Source organism: Pelodiscus sinensis, chromosome 4 (assembly GCF_052426305.1).
Source record: "Pelodiscus sinensis isolate ZL-2025 chromosome 4, ASM5242630v1, whole genome shotgun sequence".
Lineage (NCBI taxonomy): Eukaryota > Metazoa > Chordata > Testudines > Trionychidae > Pelodiscus > Pelodiscus sinensis.
The window spans coordinates 3368483-3387814 of record NC_143055.1 but is presented as its reverse complement, the minus strand read 5'-3'; the positions used below and the strand labels follow the sequence as shown (position 1 = coordinate 3387814).

General features: G+C 57.1%; 1 protein-coding gene across 14 annotated transcripts in view; it reads right to left on the bottom strand.

Moving 5' to 3' along the window:
• DYSF (dysferlin) overlaps window positions 1–19332 on the bottom strand; it is a 269126-nt gene that overhangs the window by 109883 nt on the left and 139911 nt on the right. For all 14 annotated transcript variants that reach the window (XM_075931052.2, XM_075931053.2, XM_075931051.2 and 11 more), the window contains one exon: window positions 810–903. In XM_075931052.2, coding sequence (XP_075787167.2) covers window positions 810–903 — 94 coding nt within the window. The remainder of the gene's footprint in view (window positions 1–809; window positions 904–19332) is intronic.

Below are 19332 nucleotides of genomic sequence, written 5' to 3'. Positions count from 1 at the left end.
CGGGGCAGAATCTGGCCTGCCGACTGCACTACCCAGGGCCTGGTCTAGTTGAGCCTCCCACTCATGATCCCCATGGCAACAGAAATGCACCGGCGCCGGCGCAGTGGAGAGGATCAGGCCCTGAGGCGCATGGGGTGAATTTTCTCTCTAGCACTTCCTAGCTAGGCTGTGCACCTGCACAGTGGGGTCCCTGCCCCCCAGCCTTAGAGTTGGGGCCACACCTCAGCCACATGAGGGGGGATGTGAGAGCAGCCTCCTACTCCCGGAAGGGGGGATCCAAAGAGGCTGGAGAGAGGCTGTTCTCAGTGGGGCAGATGCAGAACAAGGAGCAATGGGCTCAAGTTGCAGTGGGGGAGGTCTAGGTGGGATATTAGGAAAAACGATTTCCCTAGGCGGGCGGGGAAGCGCTGGGCTGGGTTCCCTAGGGAGGGGGTGGAATCTCCATCCCTAGAGGTGTTGAAGTCCCGGCTGGACCAAGCCCTGGCTGGGATGATTGAGTTGGGTTGGTCCTGCCTTGGGCAGGGGGCTGGACCCGATGGCTCCTGAGGTCTCTGCCGGCCCTAGGAGTCTGTGGCCGAAGATACACCTACACTGAGAGCCAAGCAAGGCTGCTGCGTTGCGGATGGAAATGAGTTGAACCCTCAGGGACTGGAGACAGCAGGGAGATAAGCTGGGACATTGACATCTATGGTGAAATTTCCCCCTGTGCAGAGAGACCAGCACAAAACCCAGGCACCCTCGGGCTTCACTCGATCCCAGCTGCTACCCGGGCCTGGTGCATTTCACCCCCGACACCCTGGAGGACTTACAATCAAATATGCAGGAGATGGTGGGTCGGTTCACACCGAAGCTCAAGGTCGAGACCGATTTGCCGTCGTCGCTCTTGTCGTCCGTCACGCCCCCCTGAAGGAGATAGAGACGCAGTGTGAGGCCAGCTTGGAATAACCCTCGGTGACCTACAGCCGCAGCTCAGGAGAGTTTACAATCTAGAAGGGCCACGTGCTGAGACAGGACGCGTGTGGCATTTTCATTCCAATCTAGGCAGATACACCATGAACAGGGCACACGCTAAATAGAATCGCAGAATCATAGAACACTAGGACGGGAAGGGACCTCGAGAGGTTATCGAGTCCAGTCCCCTGCCTTCATGGCCGGGCCAAATACTGTCTAGACCATCCCTGATAGACATTTATCTAACCTGCTCTTAAATATCTCCACAGATGGAGATTCCACAACCTCCCTGGGCAATGTATTCCAGTGTTTAACCACCCTGACAGGCAGGAAGTTTTTCCTCATGTCCAACCGAAACCTCCCTTGCTGCAGTTTAAGCCCATTGCTTCTTGTTCTATCCTCAGAGGCCAAGATGAACAAGTTTTCTCCCTCCTCCTTATGACACCCTTTTAGATACCTGAAAACTGCTCTCATGTCCCCCCTCAATCTTCTCTTGTCTAAACTAAACAAGCCCAATTCTTTCAGCCTTTCCTCATAGCTCATGTTCTCTAGACCTTTAATCATTCTTGTTGCTCTTCTCTGGACCCTCTCCAATTTCTCCACATCTTTCTTGAAATGCGGTGCCCAGAACAGGACACAAGACTCCAACTGAGGCCTAACCAGCGCAGAGTAGAGCGGAAGAATGACTTCTCGGGTCTTGCTCATAACACACCTGTTAATGCATCCCAGAATCATGTTTGCTTTCTTTACAACAGCATCACACTGCTGACTCATATTCAACTTGTGGTCCACAATAACCCCTAGATCCCTTTCTGCCGGACTCCTTCATAGACAGTCGCTTCCCATTCTGTATGTGTGAAACTGATAGATTATAAACTGGCTGGCTAAGAGGTCTCCACATGAATTATACAAGGGCATGCGGAGGCACAGGGTCTATGCTCCCTCGGCTGCACGTGGAAATCTTCCTTTAGGAACGCTGAAACTCCACAGCCATGGAAGGGATTGCTCAAAGGAACGTACCATCGCCGGGCCCAAGTGAGCGGGTTGGATAAGAGAAACATCCCAAAATCTGGCTGCTTCTTTGCCTCTACCCGGACCTGCCTTTACTCTAGATGTCAGTCTGGAATTGCGCTCACACACATCAGTTTTTCTCATCGGGTTTTGCGCTTGGTGGCTTCGGTTGGTGTGGGAGAACCCTGAGAGTGGCATTTCTCCCAGCCTTTCTGCTTCCCGCCACGCCTGGGACAATGGCCCAGGAAGATGCATGAACGAGGAGAACAAACAGAACTGAGTCAAATCTCCAAACGCCCTCGTCACCCGTGGGAATCGCCCCCCAACCTGCTGGCCCAGCGCTTGCCTTTGTAACCAGCTGGTGCCATACCCATGGCTTCTTTGATGTAATTTAGAGTCACCCTCTGATTACGGCCTCACTCTGCTAGAAACCGCAAGGAGTCTTTACCCCAACCCAAATAGACCAGCAAGTGGAGGGAAAGTGACCAAGGTCCTAAAGGAAGTCAGTGTCAGAGCCAGGAACGGAGAACACCTTAGCCTCTGGAGCATGCTGCCCATCTGACTTCCTGGCTGTCAGTATCCTACACACTGAGGTCACTTCAAAGTCAACTGCGACAGCAGGGATTCTCTATTTCTGGAGCCAACAGAAAGTCACCAATGGCAGTATAAGGCCTAGGACACACAGATGAGCCGCTCGGACCCCATTCGCCACAGCCCAGTTCAGGCAGGTAAGCGGCCCTTCAGTCACATTGTTCTGTTTGAAAGATCGCCCAGCACAGGCAGTGAAAGCATTTCACTAAGTCCCCCCGTGACTAAAATAAATGGAGTATGAACGCTGTTAATGGTGATACAGAAGGTGTCAAACGCAGTGAAATACGCCACTTGAAAGGATCCGCGCGTAACCCGGGCCAACGCTTCTCCCTCGGCTTGTTTTCGCGTGCGCCTGCCGGCCCTTGATCACTTCCTAATTGCCACGTGTGACTTGAAATATTGAGTTGCAGGAAGAGGCGCGTAAAGATCCCTTCCTGGCTAGCGTAAATTGGCTCATTACCTGCTTCCAATTATCAGGGGTTCGGGCCAGACGGGAGGGAGCTGTTTGACAATCGGGCCGAGATGGATTTTCCAGAGTCGTGAGCCACGCGGGCCCAAGAATACGTCACAGAGCTTAGGTGGTCTACAGAGCCCTTGGTGCGTTCCCAAAAACTCCAGGGCAGGAAAAAGCCATTCCCAGGGCATTGTCCGCAGAGGAAGCGCTGGGGGCTGTGGTACGAGATATTTACAACAATTAGACCCAGCGGACTGCTCCAAAAGTTACCTCCAAAGTTTCCTTCTCCCCATCTCTCCCACCCCCTGCCAGGAATCCGTAGGGCGGAGGAAAATGCAACCGGTGTCTCAGGAATGTGGTGGGAACTGAATCATCCGGCAGTTATTTTTATGACCTTTTCAGCAAGCATGCAGGACGGCCTGCAGTTCAAATGCTCCAGGCTGCAAAAGCTTCCCAATCCGCATGGGGACATTCTGCGGCCACGTCGGGGTGCAGAACCCACAGGCACTGAGCCAAGCCAAGGCTAGTCAGATCTGCGGGGGGGAGGAACGGGACCCCACGCAGGAAGGGCAAACTCCAAGCAAATGACAAAGAGAGCCCACGTATCCCAACGCAGGCTTGGTGTGGGTCACAGGAGAGGGAGAGCCGTGGGTCTGAGCCAATGACATTTAATAAGGACAAATGCAAAGTGCTCCACTGAGGAAGGAACAATCCGTTTCACATATACAGAATGGGAAGCGACTGTCTGGGAAGGAGTCCTGCAGAAAGGGATCTAGGGGTCAGAGTGGAAGACAAGCTAAACAGGAGTCAACAATGTGACACTGTTGCAAAAAAAGCAAACGCGATTCTGGGAGGCATTAAGAGGAGTGTTGTGAGCAAGACACGAGACGTCATTCTTCCGCTCTGCTCTGCGCTGGTTAGGCCTCCGTTGGAGTCTTGTGTGCAGTTCTGGGCAGCACATTTCAGGAAAGATGTGGAGAAAGAGCAACAAAAATGATTCAAGGTCTAGAAAACATGAGCGATGAGGGAAAATGGAAAGAATTGGGCTTGTTTAGTTTGGAAAAGAGAAGACTGAGAGGGGACATGAGAGCAGCTTCCAAGTACCTAAAAGGGTGTCACAAGGAGGAGGGAGAAAAATTGTTCCTCTTGGCCTCTGAGGACAGGACAAGAAGCAATGGGCTTAAACTGCAGCAAGGGAGGTTTAGGTTGGACATTAGGAAAACTTCCTGCCTGTCAGGGTGGCTAAACACTGGAATAAATTATCTAGGGAGGATGTGGAATCTCCATCACTGGAGATATGTAAGAGCAGGTTAGATGAACATCTGTCAGGGATGGTCTGGATGGTGCTTGGTCCTGCCGTGAGGGCAGGGAGCTGGACTCAATGACCTTGCGAGGTCCCTTCCAGTTCTAGTGCTCTATGGTTTATGATCCAGTGGAAGACAAAGAATCAATACGCTTGCTAAGGAAAAGTAGCATGAACACTTCACTGTGGGGAACGAAGCAATTCCTAGCTCATGAGGAGGGAAGGCAAAGCCGGCGGGTGGAGGCGTCTGTGTTGCTGGGGTATTCGTAGTGTAGGCAGGGAACTGTGCTGCCTGCAAAACCCCCAGTTAGGAGGGAGAGAGACGTGTGTCTCCACCACAGAGAGGTGATGGCCGGCGAGCCAGCAAGTGGATGCTGTTGCTGGACCCTAGAGGGGGAATTCAGGTGCTGTTGCTCCTGAACTGTGACAAACCAAACCGGTAATCTCATCAGAAAATGGTACCAAGGTCATGGGACAGAATCCAAGTTCCATCAGCCCATGCTGATTGGCATTAATTACACTACCCTCCTTCCATTTGCGGGTGAGTGCCGTATCAGCCACTCCATTGTGTGGCTGGAGACTGAGGTCAGACTGGCAGCCCTATAATAGCCCAGCTTGCTCTGTTTATCCCCTTTCAATATTGGCACAGCAGTAGGGTATGTCTACATTGCAACACTAGTTTGAAATAACGACGTCCGTGTCTACACGGCAGGCAGTTATTTCGAAATAGGGTCCAAATACTGTCAAGCTGGAGGACTTTTTACTCCGACTCCTGTAACCCTCATTGTATGAGGAGGAAGGGAAGTGGGAGGAAGAGTGCTCTATTTCCAAACAAGTGCTGTCTAGACTCTCTCAATTTCCAAAGAAGCTGTTTCAAAATAAGCTACGCAATTGACATAGCCCAATTTGCAACGCTTATTTCGAGCTAAGCCCTGCTGTGTAGACACACACTAGCTTTCCTCCAGTCTTCTGGGACTTCCCGAGTGCGCCAAGACATTGCAAATCAGCACTACCGGCCCACGGGGCACCTCAGCCAGGTCTTTTCAAACTCTTGGGGGGTGGGAGAATTAGCTGGTTTAAAAGTGTCTGACATCAGTAGCTGCTCTTCCAGACACACCGGTGGGATGGAAAAAGTGTTAGCGTATGATGTGACAGCATCACTCAATTCAACGGCCTGACCTTTATTGCAGGTAAAACGCCAGTTGACCTTGATCCATAATGTAAAGTTGTAAAACTCCAAACACATTGGTGGCAGCCCCATTGCTTCAGACCTGCTGCTAGGGCCACAAGAAATCTGATGAGGTTCAACAAGGACAAGTGCAGAGTCCTGCCCTTGGGACGGAAGAATCCCAAGTATTGGTACAGGCTGAGGACTAACTGGCTAAGTAGCAGTTCTGCAGAAAAGGACCTGGGGGTTACAGTGGAGGAGAAGCTAGAGATGAGTCAACAGGTGCCCTTGTAGCCAAGAGGGCTGATGGCATATTGGGGTGCATTAGGAGGAGCATTTCCAGTAGATCCAGAGATGTGATTATTCCCCTTTATTCGGCTCTGGTGAAGCCACATCTGGAGGATTGTGTCCAGTTCTGGGCCCCCCACTACAAAAAGGATGTGGACGCATTGGAGAAAGTCCAGTGCAAAGCAATGAAAATGATTCGGGGGCTGGAGCACATGAGCTACGAGGAGAGGCTGAGGGATTTGGGTCTGTTCAGTCTGCAGAAGAGAAGAGTGGGGGGGGATTTGAGAGCAGCCTGCAACTTCTGGAAGGGGGGTTCCAAAGAGGCTGGAGAGAGGCTGGTCTCAGTGGGGGCAGATGCAGAACGAGGAGCAATGGGCTCAAGTTGCAGTGGGGGAGGTCTAGGTTGGATATTAGGAAAAACGATTTCCCTAGGCGGGTGGGGAAGCGCCGGGCTGGGTTCCCTAGGGAGCGGGTGGAGTCTCCATCCCTAGTGGTGTTGAAGTCCTGACTTGACCAAGCCCTGGCTGGGATGATTGAGTTGGGGTTTGTCCTGCTTTGGGCCGGGGGCTGGTAGGTTGGCAGGGCAAGCAACTGGGGAAGGGCTGGGTTAACCCTTTCAGTGCCCACGTGGCTACTCACTCCATCACAGCCCACGCCCCTACTCTTGGAGGGACGCGGTCCCCAGCAGGAGGGTGCCCCCTGGGAGGGAGCTGTCCCCCTCCTGCTCCCCCTCTTTAACTCCCTGCTGGAATGAAAGCTTCTGTGACTGACGGGACAGGCGAGGGAAGGCTGCACTAACCACTCTGCCTGCTTGCTCCAGTCGTGCCCCTTGGCTCTGGCTTCTCGCTCGGGCTCCCATTCCCGGCTCCTGACTCTCACTCTGACCACGAGCCCAGGCTCCTGCTCCAACCAGTAGGCATGGCTGCCCCCGTCCTGGGGCCGTGTCACAGCTGGAGGTGCTGGATTAATGGGTCACACCTGGGCCAGAACGTCTGGCAAGGGATCATTCCTGTGAGCCCAGGGGCCCGACGGAGAATAAGTGTCGCCTCTTAAGGAACCCGCTAGCTCCGCCTGGGCTCTGCCGACGCCTTTTTCTATGGCCTTGTCTGGACGCCCTGCTCCTGTGGAGAAGAAGGGGCCTCGTCCCACGACGCGGGAGGCCGGAGGGAGGGAAAGCAGGCCTGGCCCTGAGAAACGAGCCCCTTGGGGCGGGAAGATGGGTCCAATCGGTGCTTTGCCTGAGTGGGTGGCAGCTCAGCCGTGCGACGGGCCCAAGGGAGCCCCCATCTCCCAGCCTGGCCGCCAGCAAGCAAAGGTCCCGGCAGCCAGAAGCCAGCGCCAGGCAGGGACCTAGACCCTGCCAAGGGAGCCTGCCACACGGCTCCAGCCAACCGCAGCCTGTGTGCACCGGGGGGGGGCTGCGCCTGTCGGTGGCCACCAGAAGTGGTTTGCAAGGGTGTGTAGGGGTAAAACAGGAGGCCGTGGCCAGAAACAGAGGGTGTGTGTGTGTGTGTGTGTGTGTGTGTGTGTGTAGGAAACCGTGTGTGTGTGTGTGTGTGTAAGAAACCGGGTGTGTGTGTGCCTGTGTGAGTTAAGAAATGGGATGTGTGTGTGGAAAAAAATGGAAGGTGCCCGTGTGTAAGAAATTGTGTGTGTGATGTGTACGTAAAAAACGGGGGGCTGTGAATGGGTGTGGGTGTGAAAGAAATGGGGGGTATAAGAAACAGGGTGGGTGGGAGTGTAAAACGGTGTGTGCATGGTATGTGTATAAAAAATGGTGTGGGTGTAAGAAACAGTTTTGGTGTGGGGGTATGGATGTATAAGAAACAGTGCATGTGTGTAAGAAACGGTGTAGGTGTGTGTGTGTAAAGAAACAGTGTGGGGTGTGGGTGTGTAAGAAACAGTGTGTGTGTGCGCGTGTGTAAGAAACAGCGTAGGTGTGCGTGTAAAGAAACAGTGCGGGGCGTGGGTGTGTAAGAAACAGGGTGTGTGCGTGTGTAAGAAATAGTGTAGGTGTGAGTGTAAAGAAACAGTGCAGGGGCATAGAAGTGTAAAAACAGGGTGTGTGTGCGTGTGTAAGAAATGGTGGGTGGGTGTGTAAAGAAACAGTGTGGGGCGTGGGTGTGTAAGAAACAGGGTGTGTGCGCGTGCGTAAGAAACAGCGTAGGTGTGCATGTAAAGAAACAGTGCGGGGCGTGGGTGTGTAAGAAACAGGGTGTGTGCGTGTGTAAGAAATAGTGTAGGTGTGAGTGTAAAGAAACAGTGCAGGGGCATAGAAGTGTAAAAACAGGGTGTGTGTGCGTGTGTAAGAAATGGTGGGTGGGTGTGTAAAGAAACAGTGTGGGGTGTGGGTGTGTAAGAAACAGGGTGTGTGCGCGTGCGTAAGAAACAGCGTAGGTGTGCATGTAAAGAAACAGTGCGTGGCGTGGGTGTGTGTGCTTGTGTGTGTGTAAGGAATGGGTGTGGGGGGGCGTGGGTGTGTTGGAAAGAGAGGCTTTGCTTGGAGCACAGAAGGGAGGCTGCACGCCGGCTCTCCCTGCTCTCCCTGCCTTCTGCTGTCCTGTAGCGTGTTTTCTGTCCCAGCCGGAGGCGGTTCTGCCGCAGCGAAGCCCGGAGAGACGCTTTGCCCCCGCGCCGGTTCTCCTGGGCGGAGCCGTGGCAGCCCGGCCGGGCACAGGCCTGTGGCTCAGGAGCTGGGGCCGGTTGGCGCTGTTCCTGCCCCAAGGCGGAGCATCTGCTGTCGACAAGCAGAGGCGTTTCCTGCGGGCAGGTGGGGCTGGATCAGAGTACCAGGGCCCGGGGCTCTCCCAAGCCAGCTTCCCGCCTTTCCCGGAGTCGTTCCGTGAGGTCAGTTAACCCGGCGCCGGAGGCAGAACAAAGCCGCCCGGCGCCCAGGACAGCAGCGCGGGCTGCAGGCCCCCGGCGACTGTCCGAACGGGCCTTCTGCAGGAAGCCAGCAGCCGCCCTCACAAGCGGACGGTGCAGCCGCCTGCGTTATAACCCGGAGACCGGTCTCTTCGGGTTTCCATCTGCCGCACTGCTTTCTACTACGCCAGGGCCACCTTCCTGCTGCCGATGCCCTCTTCCATCCTGAGCTCTGCTCGCGCTCACGGCCCCCTGCCGCCAGCAGGGCCCGGCTCAGCAATGTGGGATCACTACCCGCCACTGGGCGCTGCCCAGGGCCATCCCGTACCCGGTGGGCTCAAACGCAGAGGACCCATTACCTCCCAAGCCCTGGAATAACCGAGAGCTCAGCAGAAGTTCCAGCCGGCCGGGTGACCAATGGACACGGATGTCCAGGAGCGGTAGGAAGGAGCTAACCCGCCCGGCTGACGGCCCGTCTACCAGCATTCACAGGGGATGTTCCCCTCACGCAGGCTGCCTGGCTCTGTGCTAAGACGCTTGTCCACAAGTGCCTGGTCATAGCGGTAGTGTCTGGCACTAAGGGGAATTCTCTCTTTTCTTCCCCCTCTGGAGCTACAGGAAACAGCGCGGCTGGTTTGTCAAAGCAGCCCTGATACAAGCGTTCGCTGGCAAGCGTGGAGGGAAGGCAGCTTGGCTGGAGTTGCTCTTGGGCAGGCTGGACAATTCGCGGCCTTGCGGAAAGCAGCTTCCCAGCCCTGGAGCTCTCCTGCCGCAGGGCAAACTGGGTTTTCCTCACTGCCCCCGGCCAGCATGGCTCTCCCGCAGGCCCTGCCGCGAGAAGAGCTGGAGCATCCCGGAGGTGTGCCTGTCGGCGAAGGAGGCCGGCTCGTCCCCGCTGCAGCAGACGGCTTGGACGGCAGAAGCAGAGCTGCTAGGAAATGAAGTGAGGTCACCCAATAACTATGTGTGGCTTCGGCTCACCGCAACGCGGGCAGGGATTAGAACCAGCAACCCAGAGGTGAACGTCCACGACTGAGGGCTGAGCTGCTCCCGAGGCTCCAACACGCTAAATATGCCCCGAGTGGGGTTACAAGGCTGAGGCACCCACCTTGGAGGGCTGCACCGTGGGGCTGGAATTTCCCACCGGAGTCCTAGCTCTGACCGAATTCCAGCGTCTCTCGGGCACCAGACTCCCCCCGTCTCCTTTGAGGTCCCCACCCTGGTGTTCTAGCTCCCCCAAGACAGCCATGGCGCTAGCAGGGCCGAAGGGATGCGCAGCGGGACTCCAAGCGAGGGAGGACGGTGGGCTGGAAACCCCGACGTGTCACGCACGCATTCTTGTAGCAAAGACAAATTCCTCCTGGGCGTGTTTGAGATTCTCTCCCTGCTGGAAAACAATCCCTTTAGCTCGTTCAGTCAGTCAGAGCCGGGCGCTGGTTTGTTTCGCTGCAAGAACGCGGCGCTCCATAATTGAAGCTACCCCACAACCACAGAAGGGCACGAATGGCGCGAGGAATGCAGCGGTTAACGGGAACGAGACGGAACAGCCAAATGCATCAGAATCAAGGTGCCTGCCCAGCTCATAAGAACGGTCACACTGGGTCAGACCAAAGGTTTAACCAGCCCAGGGCCCTCTCTGCCCACAGGGGGCACTGCCAGATGTCCCAGAGGGAGGGAACAGAACAGGGAATTTTCACGTGATCCCTCCCCTGTCACCCGTTCCCAGCTTCTGACAGAGGCTAGGGACACCATTCCTACCCATCCTGGCTAATAGCCATTGATGGACCTAACCCCCATGAATGTATCTAGCTCTTTTTGGAACCCTGTTCAAGTCCTGGCCTTCACAACATCCCCTGGCAAGGAGTTCCACAGGTTGACTGTGCGCTGCAGGAAGAAAAAACTTCCTTTTGTTTGTTTGAAACGTGCTACCTACTCATTTCATTTGGTGACTCCTAGTTTTTATGTGATGGGAACAAGTCAATAACTTTTCCTTAGTCACTTTCTCCCCACCCATCATGATTTTACAGAGCTCTATCCTTATTCTCCCCTTTGCTAAGCTGAAAAGTCCAAATATTTTTAATCTCTCTTCCTAGGGCACCCATTCCAAACCCCTCATCATTTTTGTTGCCTTTTTCTGAACCTTTCCCAATGCTAAGAGAGCTTTTTGGAGATGAGGCGACCACACCTGCACACAGTATTCAAGATGTGGGCGCCTCATAGACTTATCCAGAGGCAATAAGAGATTCTCAATCCCATTTTCTATCCCTTGTATAATGATTCCCGACATTCGGCTTGCTTCTCTGACAGCTGCATCTCTACAGCTGGCCCAGCAGCTAAAACCACTGCCTCCAACGGCTTTGGATCATCCCAACATTGTCCTTTGGGAAGCCCAGTTCGGTTCCCTGTCCTAGTGTCCGCTTCCTATTGTGTCTTTACCGCTTGTTTTACAACAGCGCCCCCTCTGGCCAGAAATCAGAGCTGCAAAAAACATCATAGAATCACAGAGCACTAGGACTGGAAGGAACCTCGCAAGGTCACCAAGTCCACAGCAGGACCAAGCACTGTCTAGACCATCCCTGACAGGTGTCAGTCCAACCTGCTCTTAAATATCTCCAGCGATGGAGATTCCACAACCTCCCTGGGCGATTTATTCCAGTAAAATCTGAATATTAATCCTTTTAATAGCCCCAGCTAGGTTGTATTTCCCTGGTTTTTTGATAAGAGGGTCATGCGAGACGGTATCAAATGCTTTACCCCGTCCACCGCTTCCCTTTTATCTACAAAGTCATCCAGCCTGGCCAGCGGTGGGTAGTTTCTGCTGTGTCTTTACTAATGCTCTGTCCAGAGTGGTTTAAAAAATGAAGCGTCCACCATTTCTCTTGGAGAGACTTTTCCACCACCTACCGCACCTTGCTGCCTCCTCCCACTCCACCCAAGTTTTCCTTTTCTTCATTTAATGTTACCCCGTCACTCTTCCTTATTCTCTGCTGTATCCAGCTAAGTCCCTCTCTCTACTCCCTTCCAACTTGTGCGGACTTGTTTCCTTGGGCTGGCACAGGAATGCTACAGCAGGAATCCTATCGGGTCGATTTGGGTCCAATCTTTGATCCCCCAGGGGTAGGGCTGCCTGCATCTAGCTCTTTGCTGTAGGAGTCGAAACACCGCAATTCTAATTCAGGGTGAGGCGTGTGCATCCCCCTGGCATGACATCATCCGTGTTCCTCCCCAGAGATAGCTGCATTTGAGTGGCGGGAGGGGGTGTGAACTCTAAAGCACCCGGGGGCTCTGAGCTTTCTGGATGAACGACGCTACATAAATATAAGGCATCACTGTGGCACAGAGACATCCCACGGGAGCGAGATCCATTCTGTGGAAAAGGCATGTATCCGCAAAACCATAAAGTATGGCAAGCTCCTTCAGAAAGCAATCGGCAGCAAAAGCCGAGTAACCACAGAAAATGTGGCCACTAACCCCAAAGTATGAGGGCATGAAGGCAAACCAGAATGAGCTACTGCGGATGGGAATTCACAGAGCTGGGGCCAAAGGCCGGGAGGAGTTTGCTTTGGGCCATTAGCCTGCCTGCGAGCCAGACCCAGCGCTGGGGCGCGATTCGCCTGCTGGGCTCTTCGCGGCAAACAAAGAAGGGCTCAGGTCCGCCAGCGTGAGCGCATCTCACCATCGGGGGGTCCCAGCCGTGGGCGGCAAGTATCCTAGGTGGGGGACCACCAGCCTGGCCCCGCCCGCGCTCCCCGCCCACACCACCAGTCTGGCCCCGCCCACGCTCCCCGCCCACACCACCAGCCGGGCCCCGCCCACGCTCCCCGCCCACTCCATCAACCTGGCCCCACCCAGGCACACCGCCCACACCACCAGCCCGGCCTTGCCCACGCTCCCCGCCCACACCACCAGCCCGGCCTTGCCCACGCTCCCCACCCACACCATCAACCTGGCCCCACCCAGGCACACCGCCCACACCACCCGCCTGGCCCCGCCCACGCTCCCCGCCCACACCACCAGCCCGGCCTTGCCCACGCTCCCCACCCACACCATCAACCTGGCCCCGCCCACGCTCCCCGCCCACACCATCAACCTGGCCCCACCCAGTCACACCGCCCACACCACCCGCCAGGCCCCGCCCACGCTCCCCACCCACACCATCAACCTGGCCCCACCCAGGCACACCGCCCACACCACCCGCCTGGCCCCGCCCATGCTCCCCGCCCACACCACCAGCCCGGCCTTGCCCACGCTCCCCACCCACACCATCAACCTGGCCCCGCCCACGCTCCCCGCCCACACCATCAACCTGGCCCCACCCAGGCACACCGCCCACACCACCCGCCAGGCCCCGCCCACGCTCCCCGCCCACACCATCAACCTGGCCCCACCCAGGCACACCGCCCACACCACCCGCCTGGCCCCGCTCACGCTCCCCACTCACTCCACCAGCCCGGCCTTGCCCACGCTCCCCGCCCACACCATCAACCTGGCCCCGCCCAGGCTCTCCGCCCACACCATCAACCTGGCCCCACCCAGGCACACCGCCCATACCACCCGCCTGGCCCCGCCCACGCTCCCCGTGCACTCCACCAGCCTGGCCCCGCCCACGCTCCCCACCCACACCATCAACCTGGCCCCACCCAGGCACACCGCCCACTCCACCAGCCCGGCCTTGCCCACGCTCCCCACCCACACCACCCGCCTGGCCCCGCTCACGCTCCCCACTCACTCCACCAGCCCGGCCTTGCCCACGCTCCCCGCCCACACCATCAACCTGGCCCCGCCCACGCTCCCCACCCACACCATCAACCTGGCCCCACCCAGGCACACCGCCCACACCACCCGCCTGGCCCCGCCCACGCTCCCCACCCACTCCACCAGCCCGGCCTTGCCCACGCTCCCCACCCACTCCACCAGCCTGGCCCCACCCACGCTCCCCGCCCACACCATCAACCTGGCCCCACCCAGGCACACCGCCCACACCACCCGCCTGGCCCCGCCCACGCTCCCCACCCACTCCACCAGCCTGGCCTTGCCCACGCTCCCCACCCACTCCACCAGCCTGGCCCCGCCCACGCTCCCGCCCACTCCACCAGCCTGGCCCCGCCCACGCTCCCCCCCCACGCTCCCCACCCACTCCACCCGCCCGGCCCCGCCCACGCTCCCCGCCCACTCCACCAACCTGGCCCCGCCCGCGCTCCCCGCCCTCTCCACCCACCTGGGCCCGCCCACACTCCCCACCCGCCTGGCCCCGCTCACGCTCCCCACCCACTCCACCAGCCTGGCCCCGCCCACGCTCCCCACCCACTCCACCAGCCTGGCCCCACCCACGCTCCCCACCAGCCTGGCCCCGCCCGCGCTCCCCGCCCACTCCACCAGCCTGGCCCTGCCCATGCTCCCCGCCCACACCACCAGCCTGGCCCCGCCCCACACCACCAGCCCCAGATTGCCAACTGTAGGCACACTGAGGGTGGAGTGTGGCTGCTCCCAAGCGCCTGCCCTCCCTGTGCTCCAGGTCCAGGAGGCTGGAGTCGTGTGGCCTCCTCCCCCCTTGTGCTCTGGGGCCGGGCAGGTTGGGGCCATGTACTGTTCTACCTCTCTGTGGTCCTGGGGGGGAGCAGCTTGGCTCCTGTGGGGGCGGGGCCTCAGCAGAAAGGGGGCGGGCCCAGGGCTGGGGGAGGCCCCTCCCCCCACCACCCCGGCCCCACCACAAATACACACTCCTCGGCACACAAGGAGCGGGCTCTTGAAAAGGAGTCGCCGCCTTCCTGCTGCACACAGGGACTCTGGAGGGGCCCGGGATGGTGCTGGAGTCCAGGCTGATTGCTCGCTGGCTGTCCATCACGCGGAGACCAAGCCGAGCCTGGAAGCCAGGCGCTCGGGTCTCTGTTCTAACGCGGGGCCCCTGGATCTCCGCAGCCCGATGGGGAACCCGTCCCCCCGCCCCCCATGCAACCGCGGCCAGGGGGGAGACGCCTCTGGGCTGGCTTGGCCCGAGCTGAGCAGGGCGGGGGGGGGGGTCTGTCTACGACACGGGGCAGCAACCCCCCGGAGCCGGGGTCCCTGCTGATTCCTGCAGCCCCAGCGCAGCGAAGGAATCGGAAATCAGGCCGTGAGTGCGGCGGGCAACGCCTGTCCAGCCTCCCCAAGCTCCGCCCCCGCTGGGAAAGGGCGGGGACTCGGGAGAAGGTCACCGGGGGGGGGGGGGCAGCAAGGCCGTTACTATGGCGACAAACTCGCCCACTCTGTTACAAGGGTGCGGGCACCCGCAGGTCAGAGTTACAATGGTGCGCGTGCACCACGCACGCACAAAGGCACAATGACATGGGCACCCATGCACCACACCCCCAATTCACGGATACAACAGCTGTGCACACACACACCAATGCACAATTGCAAGGGGTTCACACATTCACACCCTGCTACCACAGCAGCACACACATATATACACTTGCCCTCCAGTGCTCAGTGACAATGGCTACACACACACACACACACACACACACAGAGTACACAATTAGAATGGCAGCATATACACAAACACTGCAACCGCAGCACACACACACCCAAGAGCACACACAATGCACAATTAGAATTGCAGCATATACACAAACACTGCAACCGCAGCACACACACCACCAAGAGCACACACAATGCACAATTTAATGGCAGCATATACACGAACACTGCAACCGCAGCACACACACCACCAAGAGCGCACACAATGCACAATTAGAATGGCAGCATATACACGAACACTGCAACCGCAGCACACACACCACCAAGAGCACACACAACACACAATTAGAATGGCAGCATATGCACAATCACACCACCAAAGACGCAGTTACGTTGGTGTGTGCATGGGCAAACACCCAACACAGTTACAATGGCTGTGCATGCACACGCACACACCGCAACACACTGTACAGTGGCTACACACAGACACAGAGGCCCAGTTATAAAATGGCAGCTCACACACACCCATACCCACTCACAGACCGTGAGACAGGTGCACACACTCCAAGGCACAGTTACAGCAGTGGGTACAAGACTCTGTTTTTGTTACAGTGACCGGCAGACCTGTTCAGCCCCTTGCTTTCCTTTGCCCCCTCTCGTCCCCCTGTCTGTCTGTGGACTGGGAGGCTCTAGGGAGGCCAGGGCTGCCCGGCCCAGATGTTTAGCAAGCACCCAGAACATCAACAGCTGGTCCACACAACCAATCAGCAATCAAACACACAGAAGCTAGTTCTGTTTTCTGACACGAGTTTTAACCCTCGGCTCTCTACGGAGATCACAGCTGTCTCTTTGCTGTACCCCAAATTTTTCACTGCAGCCATGGGGCTAGAATGTCCATCGCAAAAGCTCAGGAGCCTGCCAATACTTCTAAAGGAGAATCTCCATCAACCAGCAAGCAGTAGAGAGCCTCTGACACACAGCTGAGCCGCTCTGATTCGGTCCAGTAGAGGGCAGCGATGCACACACCAACAATGATAAAGGCAGGGAGAGCACAGCCTACAAGAAGGCCATGCGCCCAGTGCCTGTAGACCTTGTGCGACACGTCCCTTAAGGAGGCAGTGGTGGGTTCTAGTCCGCAGCCTGCTGTTAACTCACTGGCCTACGCTAGGGGGTTATTTCGAAATAACAAGCGGCGCCGTCACACTACCAAGCCTGTTATTTCGCAATAAGCGGCTGCTTATTTCGAAGCAGTAACACCCGCTTTGCTCGGGGTGCAGCGACCCTGCATGTCCCGGGACAGCTTGGCCCAGGGAGCGAACATTTAGCTAGAAGCCTTTTCCAGCACGGCACCCCGGGCTGCGTAATCTCCTCTCCAGTCCTCGAGAAAGGCCCCGTCTCGGCGTGTTCCAGAGATGCCACCAACGTTCTGCTGCAGCCTCGCCAGGGGCACAGGACGGCGACGCGCCTCGTTCCCCCTGCCTCTGGGAAGAGACTCTGACCCTCCAGCCATTCATAGAATCATAGAATCATAGGACTGGAAGACCTCGAGAGGTCATCGAGTCCAGCCCCCTGCCCTCAAGGCAGGATCAAGCTCCGTCTACACCATCCCATTCAAACACGCTCCTTTGGCCGGGCCAGCCCTGACTCCTAGAATCACAGAGCTGAGTCCCCGAGTGCCCGTGAACCGTTCCCCTGTGACAGACAGCCCCCGGCACTGGCTTCTCACAACACCCCAGACCCCCTGCACCCAAAGGGGCAGCGTGCCCCCTGTTCACCAGTGGCACCTTAACTCACCGCAGCTCTTGGGAGCACTCGGAGCTTTCTCTACAAGAGACTAAAGTTTTAACTGGCCATGAGACAAAAGCCTTCTTGTTCCCCACGGGTTTCTGGCTTTGATCCCCTGCTCTGGGTTACCCCCCAGCTCCCGCATTTGGCTTCTGTCCCTCAGTACGGCCCCCAAGCTAGTTCCTGTACTCTGGACACTTCTCTAACCGGTCGGCTGAACTCCCTTTTCAGCTCCTAGACGTAGCTGCCAACGTGGCTGTGTCTAGACTGGCCAGTTTTTCTGGAAAATCAGCCGCTTTTCTGGAAAAACTTGCCAGCTGTCTACACTGGCCGCTTGAATTTCCGCAAAAGCACTGACGATCTCATGTAAGATTGTCAATGCTTCTTGCGGAAATACTGTGCTGCTCCCGTTCAGGCAAAAGTCCTTTTGCGCAAAAGGGCCAGTGTAGAGAGCTCAGATTTGTTTTCCGCAAAAAAGCCCCGATCGTGAAAATGGCTACCGGGACTTTTTTGCGGGAAAAAAAAGTGCTTTTGCAGAAAAGCGTCCGTGCCAATCTAGACGCTCTGTTCCGAAAATGCTTTTAACGGAAAACTTTTCCGTTAAAAGCATTTCTGGAAAATCATGCCAGTCTAGACGTAGCCTGTGAGTGCGCCACAGAGCACAGAACTACCACGTCTCCTAACCTCCCTTAATCATTGGACCCTCTTGGTCGGAGCCCCCGGCCTCTGTGGGTGCGGGGGAAGTTGGCAAGTGGCTTCTATGGAGAGCCGGCGGGGAGGGGTGTTTCCGTCCAAACCTGTAGCCAAGCCGGGGCGGTGTCGAGGAATCTCCCGGCTCGCAGAGATCTCGGAAGAAAAGTTTTCAACTGGCCCAAAAGGCCCGTTGCAGCCGTTCTGAAGCGTTTCCCTTTTGAAAAGGTGACTTCGGGTTTCCCGGTTGCAGTGCGTGGTGACTGGAAAGGGCCAAAAAGAGGGGGGGGAGCGAAAAACCAAAGGCCGTTCAAAGTGCAGCGATTCAGTCGCCCCGAAGTGGGTGGCGTGGTTGGATCGCGAAGCTTCTCAAAGCGGTGACTTCCCCTCCTCTTAGGGGGTCTATGTTCCCCCGGCTGGGGAGCAGCCAAAGGCCCCCATTGCAAGCGCCTGCCCACTCAGCGAGGGCCGACTGCCGGCCCGGGCAGCTGGGGGATAACGCGGCAGCAGTGTAGGAATGTGGGGGCTCGGTTTCCTACATACCCCAGTCAGGGAGTCCTAGGGTGTGTCTATACTGCAGCCCTCTGTCGGCAAAGGGATGCAGATGAGGCAGGTCGACATTGCAAATGAAGCAGGAATTTAAATATCCCGTGCCTAATTTGCATAAAAATGGCCACCACGTTTTGCCGACTCGGCACGTTGTCGGCAAAAAGCGGCCGTCCAGAGGGGGATCTGTGGAGAAAGCAAGCCTTTGTCGACAGATGCTGGAAACCTCCCTGCAGGAGGCATAAGGGGTCTGTCGAGAAAGGCTTTCTTTCTCGACACATCGCCCTCTAGGCTGCCGCTTTTTGCCGGCAAAGTGCTGAGTCGGCAAAACGTGGCCGCCATTTTTATGCAAATTAGGCACGGGATATTTAAATCCCTGCCTCATCTGCATCCCTCTGCCGACAGAGGGCTGCAGTTGAGACGTACCCCTAGAGGAGAAGCTCTACACACCGGAGAACGAGGCCCCTCCAGTAATCAGCACCCCCGCTACCCTGGCCACTCTGCTTAGCTTGACAAATGCAGATTCGGGTGCGGCCGTGTAGCGGGAGGAGGAGCAAGACTGGTGCGGCCACAAGGGGGCGCACCCCCCCCCAGATTCCCATGTTAAGACTCCCAGGCCCGGCTGGGAAAACTCTGGAAATCCCAATGTCTCCGGACAGGCGACCTGCTTCCCAGCCAGCCCTGCTCTGGTTTCCAGAACGAGCGGAACCGCAGTCGAAGGGTGGCTCACTTCCCCTGGCCACCGAACTTAAACTGCACCCAAATTCTGCAGCGTGGGCCCGTGTCTAAGGAAACGCCCCTGACCACAACAAAGGAAGGTCCGTGCCGATATCCCCACCACGCTGGAGGGGACACTGAGGCACGTTCCTAGCCACGGTCACAAGGCAAGTAGTGGTAGGCCCACGAGGGCAAGCCACACGGCCTCACGCTTGGCACGAGGGACACCCCGGCCCTCTGTGGGATGGGACTGGATCGGCGCACGTGATCACAGCGCCCCCTAGTGGACCCGGCTGACAGCAGCCTGACAGCCATGGCATTGCTTTGCACCTTATTGTTATCTGGAGTCACGACGCCACACGTCACAGCCCTTTTCCCACACCGGGTAACCGGCTCGCCCTCACGACTCTCCTGCGATGCCCCAGCAGCCCCGTCCTACAAGTGGGGAAACCGAGGCTCAGAGGAATTAAGTGAGTGGCCCAACGTCACAGAGAGAATCAAACC